At 42.1% G+C, this 15,917-nt stretch overlaps 1 protein-coding gene across 3 annotated transcripts in view; it reads left to right on the plus strand.

The window, feature by feature from the left end:
* Positions 1 to 15,917, plus strand: part of AMBRA1 (autophagy and beclin 1 regulator 1) — a 145,038-nt gene that overhangs the window by 17,570 nt on the left and 111,551 nt on the right. For 2 of the 3 annotated variants that reach the window (XM_081001446.1, XM_081001447.1), the window contains 2 exons: positions 156 to 222; positions 1,558 to 3,041. In XM_081001446.1, coding sequence (XP_080857572.1) covers positions 156 to 222; positions 1,558 to 3,041 — 1,551 coding nt within the window. The remainder of the gene's footprint in view (positions 1 to 155; positions 223 to 1,557; positions 3,042 to 15,917) is intronic. The other variant, XM_081001448.1, reaches the window with a different exon arrangement.

The following is a 15,917-nucleotide window of genomic DNA, read 5'->3' on the forward strand; positions in this document are numbered from 1 at the left end:
GGATGAACATCTTCCACTCCCTGTTATTTGTGAATCTGAAACTTGGTTTTCTTTACATTGTGGCACACTACAGAAATGCAAGAAGTCCTTCTCGATAGTACTATTTGATGGAACAGCTTGTTCTGTTAAAATTAAACCTTTCTTCTTTGTTTCAGACTAGTTCGGTTCGATCCTCTTGGGCATTATTTACTCACAGCAATTGTTAACCCTTCCAATCAACAGGTAACTTTTTTATTCAGTTATTAGACGTATAACTGGTGTTTCCTGGTGTAGAGTTCTGTGTCTTATTAAATAGACAGTAGATATTTGCTGTTTTTAAACTGACTGTCTATGAATGGTCTAGGTGTATTTGATGTAGAATGCTTAAATCTAAATATGTGTGAATCTGGTGACACCTGGATAGAAAACCACGTGGTTATTTGGTCTTGGCTTTCTATGAAAAGAAAAAAGGCTGTGATATAGTACTACAGAATAAATGTTTATTCATACCCAAAGTTCTGAAATTTTCAAGAATACTTGGCCTTGCTGTGCTGCTGATTGCTTTGCTGTTGTAACTATCCATACTGGTCAGCCCAAAGCCTCCTTGTCTGTGATGAAGTTTATGAGTTGCATTAGCGCTTCACTCCTGTGAACTGTGTAAGACTAATATGGTGCCCTCTCCCTTGACAATATTCTGCTTTCTCTCTCAGGTCTTAAAATGGTACCTATTGCTTGTTCAGAGAGAATCTGGAGGGGGTACCTTATTGTACTGATGGCTGACTGGGTCATATTGCTCAAGGTCATGTCCTATACATATAACTTGTGACATCCTATTCCTTGAGGCGATCAATTTAACTCTTTCAGCTACTTCCCCCCTCAGGCAGATCTCAAGCAGCCTCGTGGCTTCTGTTTGGTTCAGTTTGCAATAAAAGCAGGATTTTAAAAAATATATATATAGACGTTATTGGAGTGTGGTGTCTCCCAGGCTCATGAACTGGAAGCCTGGCTCTTGTAGCTGCCAACAGCACCCCCACCAATTTTGGTGGCAGCTTTTTTAAAAAAAGGTATAGCTCTGAGGTGGGGAGAGCCAGTCCCTGAATGGGGATATAAATCATTTTCTCCCTCGTCATCAGCTTGATCATTGGAGCAGAGACAGGGTATCCTCAGCTGATCTGCACAGAGCAATTGAGGAGGGAGATCTGTGTGTGTGTGCGCGCGTGCGTGCGCACGCACGCATGCACATGTGCATATACGCTACAGGTATATGGTTCCAGGAGGGTTGACTGAGGGTGAATGTGACCCTCAGGCCAAAAAGGCTAGCTGCTCTTTGTATAAAATGAAGTTGTGGTCCACCTTTGGCAGAATTGCCATTGTTGGAGTTAACTGTAACAACATGAGTTACCTTTGTGTTTCTTTCCTGGATCTAAGTAGTTAAAAATAATAGTAATAGAGAGTCTCGCAGTAACTTTGTCCTGCCCAAGGGCAGAGTCTCTGCTTTGCTTGTGGCAAAGTGCATCCTGTTTTTGCATCATCTTATTTTGATGCAAGGTAATTGATCACTTGCACTTTCTTCTGCAGAACGATGAAGAGGTGGAAATACCTGTGGATAGTACCGAAATGCCACACTATCGTCAGCGTTCCATCCTCCAATCTCAGCCTGTGAGACGCACACCACTCCTTCATAACTTCCTGCATATGCTGTCCTCACGTTCTTCTGGTATCCAGGTGGGAGAGCAAAACGCCATGCAAGACTCGGCTACTCCCTCCCCTCCTCCTCCTCTCCCTCCTCCTCCACCACCACCACCTCCACCTCCACCACCACCACCTCCAGCTAGTGAAGCCTCTAGAGCATCTGCCTATAATGGCCTCAGTGAGCCTGTCAATTTCCCCTCAGTAAAATGTTGCCAACATCTGGGGGTGCTGTGCCTTTGCAGGCGATGTTCTAGTGCAAGACTTCCTTCTCTTTTTCCGTCCCAGGACAACACCCCTTCCACATCCTCTGGGTCCACTGGCACTTCCTTTTCTTCTGTGCAAATGGAGCCTTACCAGCCCCAGGAGCAGGCAACTACAGCACAGCAGGAGCAGGGACTCCTTAACCGACCATCTGCTTTCAGCACTGTACAAAGCAGTACTGCGGGCAACACCCTGCGCAACCTTAGCCTCGGCCCCACTCGTAGATCCCTTAGTGGACCTTTGTCTGGCCACTCGTCCAGATTTCACCAGTCTACAAGAGAGATGGCCTCTGGGTTGGAGGGTTCTGAGTGGACTCGAACAGTGTTGAATATGGGCCCTCGCTCTGAGTTGGAAGGTATGCCTCCTCCTAGAACCAGTGCCTCTTCAGTGAGCTTGTTGTCGGTACTGAGACAGCAGGAAGGAAGTTCCCAGTCCTCTGTATATACTTCAGCTACAGAAGGGAGGGGTTTTCCAGCTCCTAGTGCTGAAGCTGAAAGCACTAGCAATGCTGGTCCAAGCAATCCAACCAGCATTCGCAATGAGTTTCAGTGTGACTTGAGGCGGTTCTTCTTGGAATATGATAGGCTTCAGGAGCTAGATCAGGGGATAGGTGGTGAACCCAGTCAGTCACATCAAGCCCAGGAGATGCTTAATAACAACATCGAGCCTGATAGACCTGGTCCTTCTCATCAACAGACCCCACATAGCAGTGAAAACAATTCCAATTTGTCACGGGGGCACCTGAACCGCTGTCGAGCCTGTCACAACCTGCTGACTTTTAACAATGACACACTTCGCTGGGAAAGAAGTACACCTAGATATGCACCAGGGCAGGTCCAAAGCACATTTGAAGGTGTGCCATCCAGCAGTAGCCAGCTACCACCTTCCGAGAGAATGGAAAGTAGAACTTCTCCCTCTAGCAGACTGCCACTGGGAAGATCTTCTAATCCGCCAGAGGAAAGGACCGTGGGAGTGGTCTTTAACCAGGAGACGGGGCACTGGGAAAGAGTTTACAGCCAATCTGCTTCAAATAGACCTGGGAATGTATCACAGGACGCCTTAAACCAGGAAATGCCTGAGGAAAGTTCAGAGGAGGATTCGCTTAGGAGGTAAGATTGCTAGACCGTTCTAATTCCTCCTCAGTCTTTCTGAAGCTGTACCACTGAAGTGTGAACTACTGAAGATCTGGAGGTACTCATTTCTGATGCTGCCATGAATCTGGCTGGTAGCAATATTGGATTCAGGGATCAGTTGCTGGCTGCAGTGGGGCACCTATCTAAAGCGTAGAGTAAGCATTCAGAGGAGAGTACTATAATTTCTAGCTGAAAGTAACTCTTCTCCCCAAGTTTCATTCTTACATCATTGAGGCATTGCTTGGAGTAGCTAACTGTAGCACTTGTTAACAATGGCAGCAAATGCAGTCCACTAGGCTTTTCGTATATTCCCAGTTGTTAAGTATAGGGAAAACAGCTCCTTACTTTTCAGGAATAATTCTGAATCTAAGATGGTTCAACTACTTATCATTACATCTGCATGTGACAATTATTTCTCCCATAGTGAGAAATAATGCCAATTCTTACGTCACCCTGTTCTTGAATTGTATGTCTGCCAATGACTTGTAGGTGGTTGAGATAGTATCTGAAACATTTCTTCCTGGTATTGGATTATGCCTGATCACCACAAAAGAAAACAAACAGGAATGCTGATGGTATATTTTGAGGGAATTATATCCCTTTCCTTTATTGCTTCAGGAAATCTGCTCCTGAATTGATTTGAGAATAACATTTCTCTTAGCTGCATGATGAATACTGGTGATGACAGAATAACTCCTATTTTAAAATCCCTGCCTCTATTCCCCCACTTCCCTGCGTTTTTCTGGCTGCTTGTAAGATTACATTTTCTTTTCCTAAGTTTACCTAACACTCATCTTGTCAGGTGCCCGTTGTTCATGAATGACTAATCTTACCTTGAATGCCTTTGAAATTGGCAGCTGTCCTCTTCATACCTATACAAGCCCTCACCCACCAAATGGCATGCAGGTATTGCATCAGTTCAAACCATTTTGCAGCAACCAAGGGGCTTTCACCTTAGGCTGAACTAGTGATGTTCTTTGAACGACAAGGAACAGTGATTACCACATGTAGGAGGCCCTTCAGCATTTGCTGTGTTTAACAGGCCTGGAAAGTGATCTGTAGACCCTCTTACCTAGAGGACTAAACTAGAAAGAATGGGATTGTGTTTAATTAAAGTATTGATGATGTATAGTCTCAGAGAAGTATCCGTTTGTTATGCTGCCCCATTGTCTAATCAGAAGAGGCGGTCAGTGCTTTCTTTCTTTTTCCAAACTTTTATTAGGCATTACATATATAGATCATCTTAAAGCATTCATATACATTTTTTTAAATAAATACAAAGAAAAAGCCGTATAAGATACACAGTAACAGGGACAAGGGGGCTGAGTGAAAGGGTGCCTGTGCATGCAAATAAAAAGGAAAACTGTGGAGAGTATCTGTGGGGCCATGGAATTGGATTGGGGAAGAGGAAAGTAGATTTATGAGAGGGACATTACTCCTAGAAATGCTTGGAAGACTTAAAAGCCTCCAAGGCAGTCTTTGCCAACCTGGTGTGCTGGCTGGTGCTGATGGGAGTTGCAGTGCAAAACATCTAGAGAGCTTCGGGTTGGTTCCTTTTTCTCTAGTGCAGTTATAGTTTAGAAGGCAAGCTGGTTCTTTCTTAGGGAATGGTCACTGTGACCTATTTGGACTTCTCTTTCTTTGTTGCTTATGATCCAGCTGATTGAATATTTGGGGTGACTTAACTGTCATAGATGCTTATGGTCCTGCCATCCCCTCTGAGGTGCTGGCAGCTGTGACTGACATTTTATCTCTCTGACCAGATGCTTCTTGCTATGGTAAATGAATTTATAGTATGCAGCCTAGTGCTCAGGCTTGGTTTTGGTATTCAGTCCTTAAGAATTCCAGTAGCACAAAGCTTCAGTAGCTTTTCGCTGTGCAAAACACTATTTCACATTCTCTTCACTTCCGACACTCTGATGAATATTTTCCTTTTTTCAGTATGAAGCAGGAGCTGGTGCCTCAGTTGCTCTTACTATTACTAGTGTGAGTCCTATGCCAGGAGTATTTAAATCTAGGAATGTATGTGAAGGGGCAATTGCATGGGACCTTTACCTGGCAAAGAGGGAGAGTAGTGATCAGGTGGGCAGGACTCGGGGAGTATGCTGCTTCTCTGTTTCAGACGTTACCGGCAACAGTGTTAAGTAGAAACTATGGTAAAACTTTTTGTGCAACTGGAGGTAGAAGTGAATGAGGCCAAAGGCTGTGACAGGATACTACAATTGTCAACAGGGTTAGAAATTAGCAGGGCGCCAGGTATATTTTCCACCTAAAGATTCACCATTTGTGAGCACCTCAGAAAGTCTGGGTGCCATTTTTTGTACCTGGCTGTCACTCAAGGATTACTGAAATGTATGTTCTTTGGAGTATATGTCAAGGATAGACAATATGTTAAGGAGTTTCATAATAAAGAGTAGAGTGTTTTGAAAACTGAAGCATGGTACCAATATTTTTATTGTAAACACCAAATTAAACATGTATTAACAATTTCTGTTAAAAATGTGATATTAACAATGTGTCACTTAAGTGAATTGCGTATTCGTTCATGTTTATCAAAATAATAAATAAAAAGTGCTGCCAACCCCCCCCCCCCAATGGTGACTAGACATTCTGTTTGGGTGCCCACAACCCAGGTCCCAGAAGCCTTTTGGCTCCTAGCTTTTTTATCCCAGTTTCTAACACTGATTGTGAAGGGATGTGATGGAGTGAAGTTGTTGTGTAAAGTTATACCTAGTATAACTTTCTGCGGTTCAATTGGTACATTGAACATTTGCTAGGAAGGCAATAGAAAGCCAGTGACAAGGCTGAAATCTGATTGTTAATGTGCCCCCACTCACCCATCCCTATGGAGATGTGAGCTATTATGTCCCAGGTCTAGCTTCTGAGCAGCGTTCCAGGGCAGTTCCCATTATAGACCAATACTTGAAATCTTGAGCTAATGTTGTTGATCTAAATAATTGCTGAAATGTCAAAGTGGGAAATAAGGTACTGCAGTCCTCTATCAATTCATAAAAGCCAAAAGTGTGTGTACTATACTGCAACCTTCTTTTGCTGTCAACTAGAAATCCAGGATATGGGAGTTCTCCCAGACTGAGAGTTTATGAATGGCTAAAGGAAACCAGAGTCTACTATTGGTGACCTGAACTAGCTCTCAGCAGCAGCAGCAGCCTCTGAATATCAAAACTGCTAAACCAAGGTCAGATATGAAGGGAAGAGCTGGTTATTATTTTACTATTGTCACTTTACTCTAGATTACTAGAGTAATCTAGTAATCTGTGGTGTCACACACATTTTGAGCAGCAGACAACACAAAGGAACTCCTAAGGAAAGTCATGTGGCTGTAATGATGTGCTAGAGGTAAGGGATCAGCAAATAAATTCTGGTATTAAATAGTGTCTGTTGCTAGTTCATCCAGCAGATGTCACACTTAGCAATGCAGCTGTTGAATTGGTAGCTGAAAGCCTTAAAAGAAGGTTGAAAGATGAAGACAGGTTGTGCTTGCTACCTATGCGTGGGCTTCATTTCCTTGACCTCGTTTATCTGTTTGAGAAGTTCCTTATTTGTGAAGTGTGCGCCTGCACTGGGTGAATGGAGCTAATGATGATTAAATGAAGGCTGTCCCTCTCTGAATCATGTTTCACAGATTGGCCATGTGTGAAAAGAGAGTTCTGATTTTTGACTGCTCTGGGCTAATTATCTGAAGCTAATAACATAGGCATTAATAAGCATCTAATTGGTTTACTTGATCTTATCCTTGGTCTCATTTTGTTAATCAAAGGAGATAAGCGAGAACCCCAATAAAAACAGCACATGCCCCTTCCAGACAGTTTTATCGGAAAAGACAGGATAGGCTGCTTAGCATGACTTGGCACAGACACTGTGCTCTAGCCATGGGACTTTGGTCTCCAGGTAATGCATAATGCAATATTTTGTGGATGTGTACACTGTAAGGTGAAATAAGGCCATATGTCTGCTTCAAAGCAATGAGGGATATGAAGACTTAATTTTCTCCAGTGATCTTTTGATTGGTGCTGTTTGAAGGACAGGACCTCTTGTTTACAGATGCTTTCACCATCTGCCTGTGTGTCTCTCCGTTGGACCCCAGGGTGACTGAATTTTGGAAATACTGCTGTGTCAGTGTGCAAGCTACTTCATTAAGTATGCTGGTGGATGAGAGGAAAATCACTAAGCAAGTCACAAAGTTGGTACTCTGATCATCTTCTGGCAGCCTTTTGCAGTGTTTTTATCTTTGTTTTTCTAGGCATGTTTACTTGGAAGTAAGTCTTGCTGACTTTGGGACTTATCCCTGAGTAAGTGTGGCTAGGATTGCATGTTAAGTGTTTTCAAAGAATGAGATAAAGCCTGTAACTATTTTCCATGTTATGGGATAACACAGTTTGTAACATTACATTTCTTGAAAGTGTTGAGCTAGCAGATTGTGACTGCCTACCCTCCTTGTCAGTTAATTTTTGTTTTAATTGCAGGTTCATTTAGCATGAAACAGTAATGTTTAGTTCACACTTGCAATGCAAACTGCTACAATTTGTAGATGCAGATTTCTTCATTTACTAATCAATACTGCCAAGGTTCCTCTTTTTTGGCAGCTCATTCAACTCTAATCTAAGGTGAACATTATGATGTCCAGGTTGTTCTTTTTTGTTGGCTAAGATTGTCCAAGCTGGAGAAAAAATATCTCCTTCCCACTTCTGCTAACTTTTTTATCTGAATAACAGAGGCTGAGAACTGGATGTCAGGTAGAAGGGTGAAAATGATGGGTAGTTTCATTGGGAAAGGGCATCCATGTGATGGGGAACTGCAAGAGAAAAATAAATACAGGTGGTGATAGAAGGTAATGAAGGAAGGGGTTTTTGTGCTTTGCAAATATTGGGGTTCCTATAGGCATGCTAATACCTCCCTATTGTGTGTCCATGGCATAATTTTAACTACATGAGGACTGGCACTTGGATACTTGATTTGCCAGTATCATATATGATGTTCTGCTACTTTAGCATATTGGAACTGATGGAGCAAAAGGTCCAAGTAGCAATATAAGGAGGAATGAGAAGAGGAGCAAGATCATAGAGACAACCCATATAATCTTTCCTGGGTATTGAGTTCAGCTGAATCACCTCATTAACTATGGATAATTTTAATTGAGGGACTATTTTTTAAAAAGAAGGTGGGGCCTCTCACACAATGTCTGCATGGGGGAGGCAGTCAAATCCCAAATTAGGAAGGAGTGCACATACGTTTGAAATTTGCCAGGCACTAGGTGAATTTGCACCTGGCTGTTGGCCTCTTGCAACCAAGTGCAGATGCCTGGGCACCAGGATGGTGCCCGACATCTCCACCATCTGGAGGTGCATGTCTGGGGATCCTTAGATCTTGCCTGTTTTTTCACACTAACAACACATCCTTTAGCATTCTATCCGCAATATTTTATCTGCAGAATGTGAACAAATTTCAGAAACCAAAAACTCGTATTGAAAAGTACGGCTTTTGAGCCGTCTGGCCCCAAAATGGCACCTAGACATTTCATTTTGGCGACTGTAACCCTGGTTTAAGTAGCCATTTGGTGCCTAGCTTACATATCTGAGTTTCTAACACTGTACACATAGTTGGAACAGAAGCTTACGAATCTTACAGCACCCTACCCCGGCTATCTCTTCCCACCAGTGCTAAAGAGAGCAGTCAAAAGCTTAAGGTTCATTTCCCCCCCTTTTTTTCTTTTGCAAAAAAACACTTGGGCTGATTGGTGGTATGATACTGAACTTGTTCCAAAACATCTTAAGTTCTTTTCTGGAACAATCTTGATCCATTCAGGCTGGTATTTGTTGCAAAAATCCTAACACTTAGCAAGTGGTAGGTAGTCCTCTGAAAATTAGGATCATATGAAGCTGCCTTTCACCAAGTCAGACCATATTACTACCCCTATCTGGAGATGCTAGGGATTAAACTAGAACCTTCTGCATGCAGAACAGATGTTCTACTATTTAGTCATGGCATTAGCCACGCAATTAGACATGGAGCACTGGCATGACTTCTGCCCACCACCACAATAAGATTGTCAGTTGCTGGAGCAGAGCGCAAGATTTCAGATCTTTCTTTTTATGAAACAGAAGTAACCAGCTTATAACTTGGCCTGGCACCAGATGAGATGAGCCAGACACAATTCTCAAGCCAAGCTGCTGGCATTGCTACTGTTCCTGCTTAGATAGGGAAATGTTAATATTTATATTCGGATGTTTTAATACATTTATCTCTGCCTGCAGCAATTGTTTATTGATGTTTCTTTTTATGCTAAATGATGTTCATGTTGCATTCATTGATGAAGGTGAACCCTCCAACTTTTGGAAGGGTTGTAGAAACTTCTACAGCATGACTAGAAGAGTTGGGAATAAAACAAGAAGTTTGGGTGCCTTTTGATTTGACTGTACTGGCCTTCTCATATCTTGATTTCTGTATTTTCTAGCCATCTTGAAATGTCATTCAGATTTGTGACTGAAACTTAACAGTACTATTGTATTGAATTATAGAGTGGAAAAGGTCATCTGGACCAACCCTTTGCCAGTGCAGGAAATTCACCAGTACAGCATTCTGATAGATTGTCATCCAATATCTGATTAAAAAATCTTTTAGAAAGAGAAGTCTACCATTTTCCAAAGCCGTAGGGGTACCTTGCTGCTAGTGACTTCTTAGTACTTTATAGTTTCCCTGTGTATTCTTGAATGTACATATATGTTTCTGTGTGTGGAGACGTTCCTCTTAAATTTCTGCATGTTTTGTGGGAATTCCTATCCAGTATTTAATTTACTTTATATAATTGTTTACGTCTTCTGTCTGACCTGAGTGGCTTAAAGATTTTGTGTAAAGAAAGTTTTGTTGCTTTCTAGTTTTTTAATTAGTGAGACAGACAGGTTGTGTATCCACAGTAGTGACTAGAGGAGGATGAACGAACCACTGAAAGGAGCGTAGAGAAGAAACGCAACAGTGCACCTGTAGCAGCAAAACTGGATGCCTTCATCTGCCCCACCTGCAATAAAATTAGATGTCTCTCCTGTATTGGTCTCTACAGTCACAGCAGGCGCTGTAAGTCTCCAATGGTTTGACTTCACCCCCAAAGGCATACTCCTTCATTGTGTCCTGAGGCAAATGGATACCAACAACGCACAAACCACCACCAACAAATTAAGCTCAACTCAATCCCACTCGAACTCATTCATCCTTTCTTACAAGCCATATTTCACTTTCCAGAGCTCCACTGTCTAAAATACTAAACAAGACATACGTTCTGGGCATGACATGCAAAGACAAATGCCTGGTTGCCATTACATTTTAATTGTTTGGTACTTTTTCCCCGCCACCGAGCAGATCACATTAATACCAGTAACATTTTTTCTAATGAATTAACATGCAGAAATGTGATGGGAGATTTTATTTTCAGCCTCAGGACTGCATCTTCCATTGTCTCCTGAGACAGATGAATGACAGCAAACACCCCTGGTTCTTAATCTACCTTTTAACACTGACATAGGTCTATAGACCGTAACCTCCATGTATATTTGTGTTAAAATAGCATGATTTACTTTATGCAAGACAGTGTTCTTTTCTTTTTGCCAGTAGAGGGTGCATCTCTCAAACTCAATGGTGGGTTGATAACATCTTTAAAGATGGTACAAGAATACTGTTGTGAAACAGTATTAAAGAGCAAAAACACAGCTTTTTCTCCAGCTGAATATAATTTTAAGAAATCTTCATTAAAGGTGCTCCTCCAAGGGTCTTCTGTTGGTTCCCTCACTGTGAGAAGCAAAGTTACAGGGAATCAAGCAGAGGGCCTTTTCAATAGTCGCACCCTCCCTGTGGAACACCTACCCTTCAGATGTTCAGGAAATAAACAACTATCTGACTTTTAGAAGACATAAGAAGGCAGACCTGTTTAGAGAAGTTTTTAATGTTTGATGTTTTATGGTGTTTTTCCTATTCTGCTGGGAGCCTCCCAGCGTGGCGGTCATCTGAACCAACCCTTTGCCAGATGGACGTTGTTGTTACCTTCTTTGTAGCAAGATCCACCAGGTGCCTAGTCACTGTGCATGTATATTTAGATGATACATTCCTAAACTTTTCCCATACAGCAGATATTTTCAACCTTTTTGAGTCCATGGTTCCTTTGATCAACTGCATTCTTTCTCTGGCACCCCTGTGGGGCTCAAGAGCTGAATTATGTCACCCCTTGCCTGCAGAACTGGCAGCCTCTCATCCTTTTTCAAACACCATTCCTTGTGGAGTGTTCCCTCAGCCTCCTCTCCTCTCCCCTCTTCTTGGGAGTCCTGGGCAGCCACTGCTGCCACCCCTGGTCTCTGAGCTGCCCCCCCCCAAAGAGAGGTGCCTCCTCACACTGTACCACAGGGGCCTGGGAAGCACCCCATGGCCAACCCCAGAGGCACCTTTCGCCTGGGGAGTTTGTATCCAGGGCTGCTGCAACAAACAGTTGTGCAAGCCTTTGGGAGGCAGAGATGCAAGAGGGCATCAGAGGAGGGAGGGAAGGAAAGATACAGAGGCCAGTGTTGCCCGTGGCACCCCTGGCTATCATTCAAAGGCACCCCAGGGTGCCATAACATACTGGTTGAAAACCACTGCCTTACAGGATCTAAATGTAATTTGTTAAGTGGCACCTGAACATTTATTTGACTACATCAGTTGAGTTTTTAAAATAATTGATCTTGATTTCTTAATACAAGTGCTTTACAGAAATTTAAAATGGCAGACACAAGCTTAAAAACAGTCTGATTCAGCAGAGATCTTTTATCCAGTTCAGTGTCCTATATTTCACAGGTGATGGGCCCAGAGCTTCAGAGAAGCCCACAAACAGGTCATGAAGGTTGCAGTCCTCTTGTGCTGTTTCCTCTCCCCCCTCCCTTTCTCTGCCCCGCCCTGCCCTGCCTCCCAACTCTGCAGTTATTCAGTGGAAGATGGAGGTTCCACAAACTACCCTAGTTAATAGATAAACTTGTCTTCTGTGAATTTGTCTTAGCCTCCTTTAGAGCCATCTAAATCAGTGGCTAGCACCACAATTTCTTACAGAAAATTTCTTATGCATTATGTAAATTCCCGAATCTGTGGTCAATTTCATTGGATGGCCTGTGGTATTATGAAAGAGGGAGATAAATGTTTCTGTCTACTTGCTTCATGGTATGTGTAATTATAAATATCACTTTTGATTGTCATCTTTTCTTCTAAAACTGAACAACAAATGCTTCAGCATTTTCTTGTGGGGGACATGCTTCAATTTCTTGATGGTTTTGGTTGTTCTTCACCTCTGCTGATAATCCCATCTCAAAAAGACTGTCTCACGTGTATTAAATTCTAATTGTAGCTGCATCCAGAGATTGATATAAAATTATTATGAGTCTGGCTGTTTTATTGTCAGTCCCTAATCCCTAGCATGGAATTTTTTCTCTGTTCACATCTGCCATATGCTGTTGACTTTTTCAATGAGCTGTGAAACACCGACCAAGATCTTATCTCACTAGTTGCTTCTAGGTGAGACTCCACCAGTGTAAATGTGAAGTTAACTTTTTTGCCCCATTGTTCATCACTTACTGTGCTTATTTATTTTGAATTTCTCATTCATTCAATTTCAAGAGATCATTTTGGACCTCTTCACTGGCCATTTGGATTTTCACTATACTGAATTATTTGACATCATCAGCAAACTTTGCTGCTTAGTTGAGCAGTTAAAGCCAAAAATTGCATTATTTGGAATAAAAATATGAAACGTGGCACACACCAAACACTTTTTTTATATGGATCTTTATAAGCAATTGGGACACGGGTGGTGCTGTGGGTTAAACCACAGAGCCTAGGACTTGCTGATCAGAAGGTCGGTGGTTCGAATCCCCGCGACGGGGTGAGCTCCCGTTGCTCGGTCCCTGCTCCTGCCCACCTAGCAGTTCGAAAGCATGTCAAAGTGCAAGTAGATAAATAGGTACCACTCCAGCGGGAAGGTAAACGGCGTTTCCGTGCGCTGCTCTGGTTCTCCAGAAGCGGCTTAGTCATGCTGGCCACATGACCCGGAAGCTGTACGCCGGCTCCCTCGGCCAATAAAGCGAGATGAGCGCCACAACCCCAGAGTCGGTCACGACCGGACCTAATGTCAGGGTTCCTTTACCTTTATTCAAGTTAAAGAGCTTATCCACACTGTAGATTTAAACTAATTTTGAGAGTCACTCTCTCTTTGAACAGATCTACACTGGCTTCTATTCTGTTGGATGATGGATGGGCAGCTAAGGATTTCTAAAAATTATTTGCTCTCAATCAGTTCAGATTCTCATGATTCTTTTGGAGGATGCCATGGCTGTTAAAAGTGTTATAAACACATAGCTTCATAGTGTAGATCATGGGTAGGCAAACTAAGGCCCAGGGCTGGATCCGGCCCAATCACCTAAATCCGGCCTGCGAACGGTCTGGGAATCAGCATGTTTTTACTTGAGTAGAATGTGTCCTTTTATTTAAAATGCATCTCTGGGTTATTTGTGGGGCCTACCTAGTGTTTTTACATGAGTAGAATGTGTGCTTTTATTTAAAATTCATCTGGGTTATTTGTGGGGCATAGGAATTCGTTCATTATTATTTTTCAAAATATAGTCTGGCCCCCCACAAGGTTTGAGGGACAGTGGACCGGCTTCCTGCTGAAAAAGTTTGCTGACCCCTGGTGTAGATTGCAGGTGGTGAATGGCAGACAAGAAGCACAATAAATGAATCAATCTGCGCTTGAGTTCTCTTTCTTAATAAGCCATCTGAAATGATCCACAGACTCCCTTAGAATAATGGGAAGAAGGAAAGTGGTTTTGCTCTTGTGTATGTTGGAAGCATCTATGCCTGTTGGAATACTGGCATGTTTTCATTCACAACATTTTTAAGGCTTTTAGAAAATATGAATGTAAAAAAGAAATGTTAGCATTGCCATGTGATATTAAAATAATGTGATATTATTTGGAAAGAAGGTAGAAGTAGACTGGATACAGAAGTCCATAAGCTAATATAAGAACCAATACTTGAAAGCTGAAAACTGACTCATTTTGAATTAGAAAATAAAAAGGTGTACTAAGACTTCACTTCCAGTGGGTAGAGGTGGGGATTTTGTTTTTACTTGCCATTTTTATGTCCAAACTGAAAGTTTCTCTAAATACATGTTGTGTTTTAATAAAAATGAATTGGATTAAGATTGTAATAAAATCTTAAAATGGATGGCATAAGATTGGTGTTCTTATGTAGAATGATGTCGACAGTCAAATTAAATTTCAGCTGTCCTACTCTTATGGATTCAGACCTCTTACATTTGAAGTTTTACTTAGTAAATCTGTAATTAATACTCTTTAAATCAGAAGTTGTTTTTCACTTGAATCCCAGGGTCTGTCAACCAGAGCCAGATGCAGGATTGTTGTGAGGAGCTAGATACAGAATGATGATTAAGGGAATGAAGCCAAAGTGACCTGGTCACTTGGTAGGTAAGGCATACTGAGTCAGGAAGATAAGTGGTTAACACAAGACCATTCATGGCAGATAACTCACTTTACTTTGAATAAACAACTTGCTGATCTACTGCAGATCATCCAGCAACCTACCAGAAAATCATTATCTACCGTCTGCCTGCCCCAGCTTTAGGTTGATTACTACTATATTTGCACTTGACAGTTCATATGGCTTGCAGTAACATCTTTAGACCAGGCATACCTGACTTTCGTGCCTTGTATTGAAGGGTTTTATGGCATACTCTCTTGTTCCTGTTTAAGCTGGGTATCTGTTAACTGGAATGGTCTACTGTGTTTCTGTTGTCTGTCTTTTGTCTTAACTGTACACCTTGCAACATGTGCAATCTCTGTTCTGTGCAACCTGTGTAATTTGTACATGGAGATATTGGAGAATTCTAGATATAAGGGTATTGGTCTCTCTCACTTTATGATGGTTGTTCTCTCTCTTAACTTAATCACCATCAGCAAAGAATAATTGTAAAGAGGCCAATGGAGCTACTAGACACTAGCCTGAACACCAGATACTTACTCATTGCATTCCCTCTGCAGGTTTACTTGTGGCTTATGCATTACTTGTGCTCACATGTTGCTTACCCACATTCCAACTCCAATGCAGTAAACAAACTGGGTGTGATTGCAGAGGGCAAATACTACAGGGTGAGTCCCTTAAAAGAGGCCCCGTGGATACAGAGTACACGTGTTCCACTGGGCCTCTTTTAAAAAACTCATCCTGTAAAAGTTTGATTGAAAGTGGACAGGTAAGGAAGGATTCACAATTTGAAAGTCTGTCAAGAATGTAGAGTGACACCTTCCCTAAGCCAATGGCCTCTGAATGTTTTGGATTGCAACTCCCATCACCCTCCAACCAGCATGGCTGTGGCTAATGGAAGTTGTGGCTGATGGAAGCCACCAGGCTGGGGAAGGTTGATGCAGAACATTTCACATAATTTTTTAAAAAAGCGAATAAGCATCAGTCTTGATCACAAAGAATTAGGGAAATGGTCCTTTGTCCACCCCCAATTGTGTTATAACAACTTCTGATAGAAGAAAGATAGGCTTGTATTATTCGCAATTGTTCCTTTTTGACTCATGGTTCTGTTTGAGATTTCTCTTTGCGCAATCTTTTCTGCACCCACTGTAGCTTCCTATTTTGGGAACACTAACACTCCTGCTATTTCACTACTTTTGCCCTTTTACTCTGATTCCTTTTGTTGTTGAAGTTTGGTGGGAGAAATACATGCTTCTTCCTCCCTCACTTTCATAATGACTAATAGAGGACTTTATGCTTCCGTGCCTGCTTCTCTCTGAGCTGTGCTATAAA

This window comes from Podarcis pityusensis, assembly GCF_964106645.2.
Source record: "Podarcis pityusensis genome assembly, chromosome: 1".
Classification (NCBI taxonomy): domain Eukaryota; kingdom Metazoa; phylum Chordata; class Lepidosauria; order Squamata; family Lacertidae; genus Podarcis; species Podarcis pityusensis.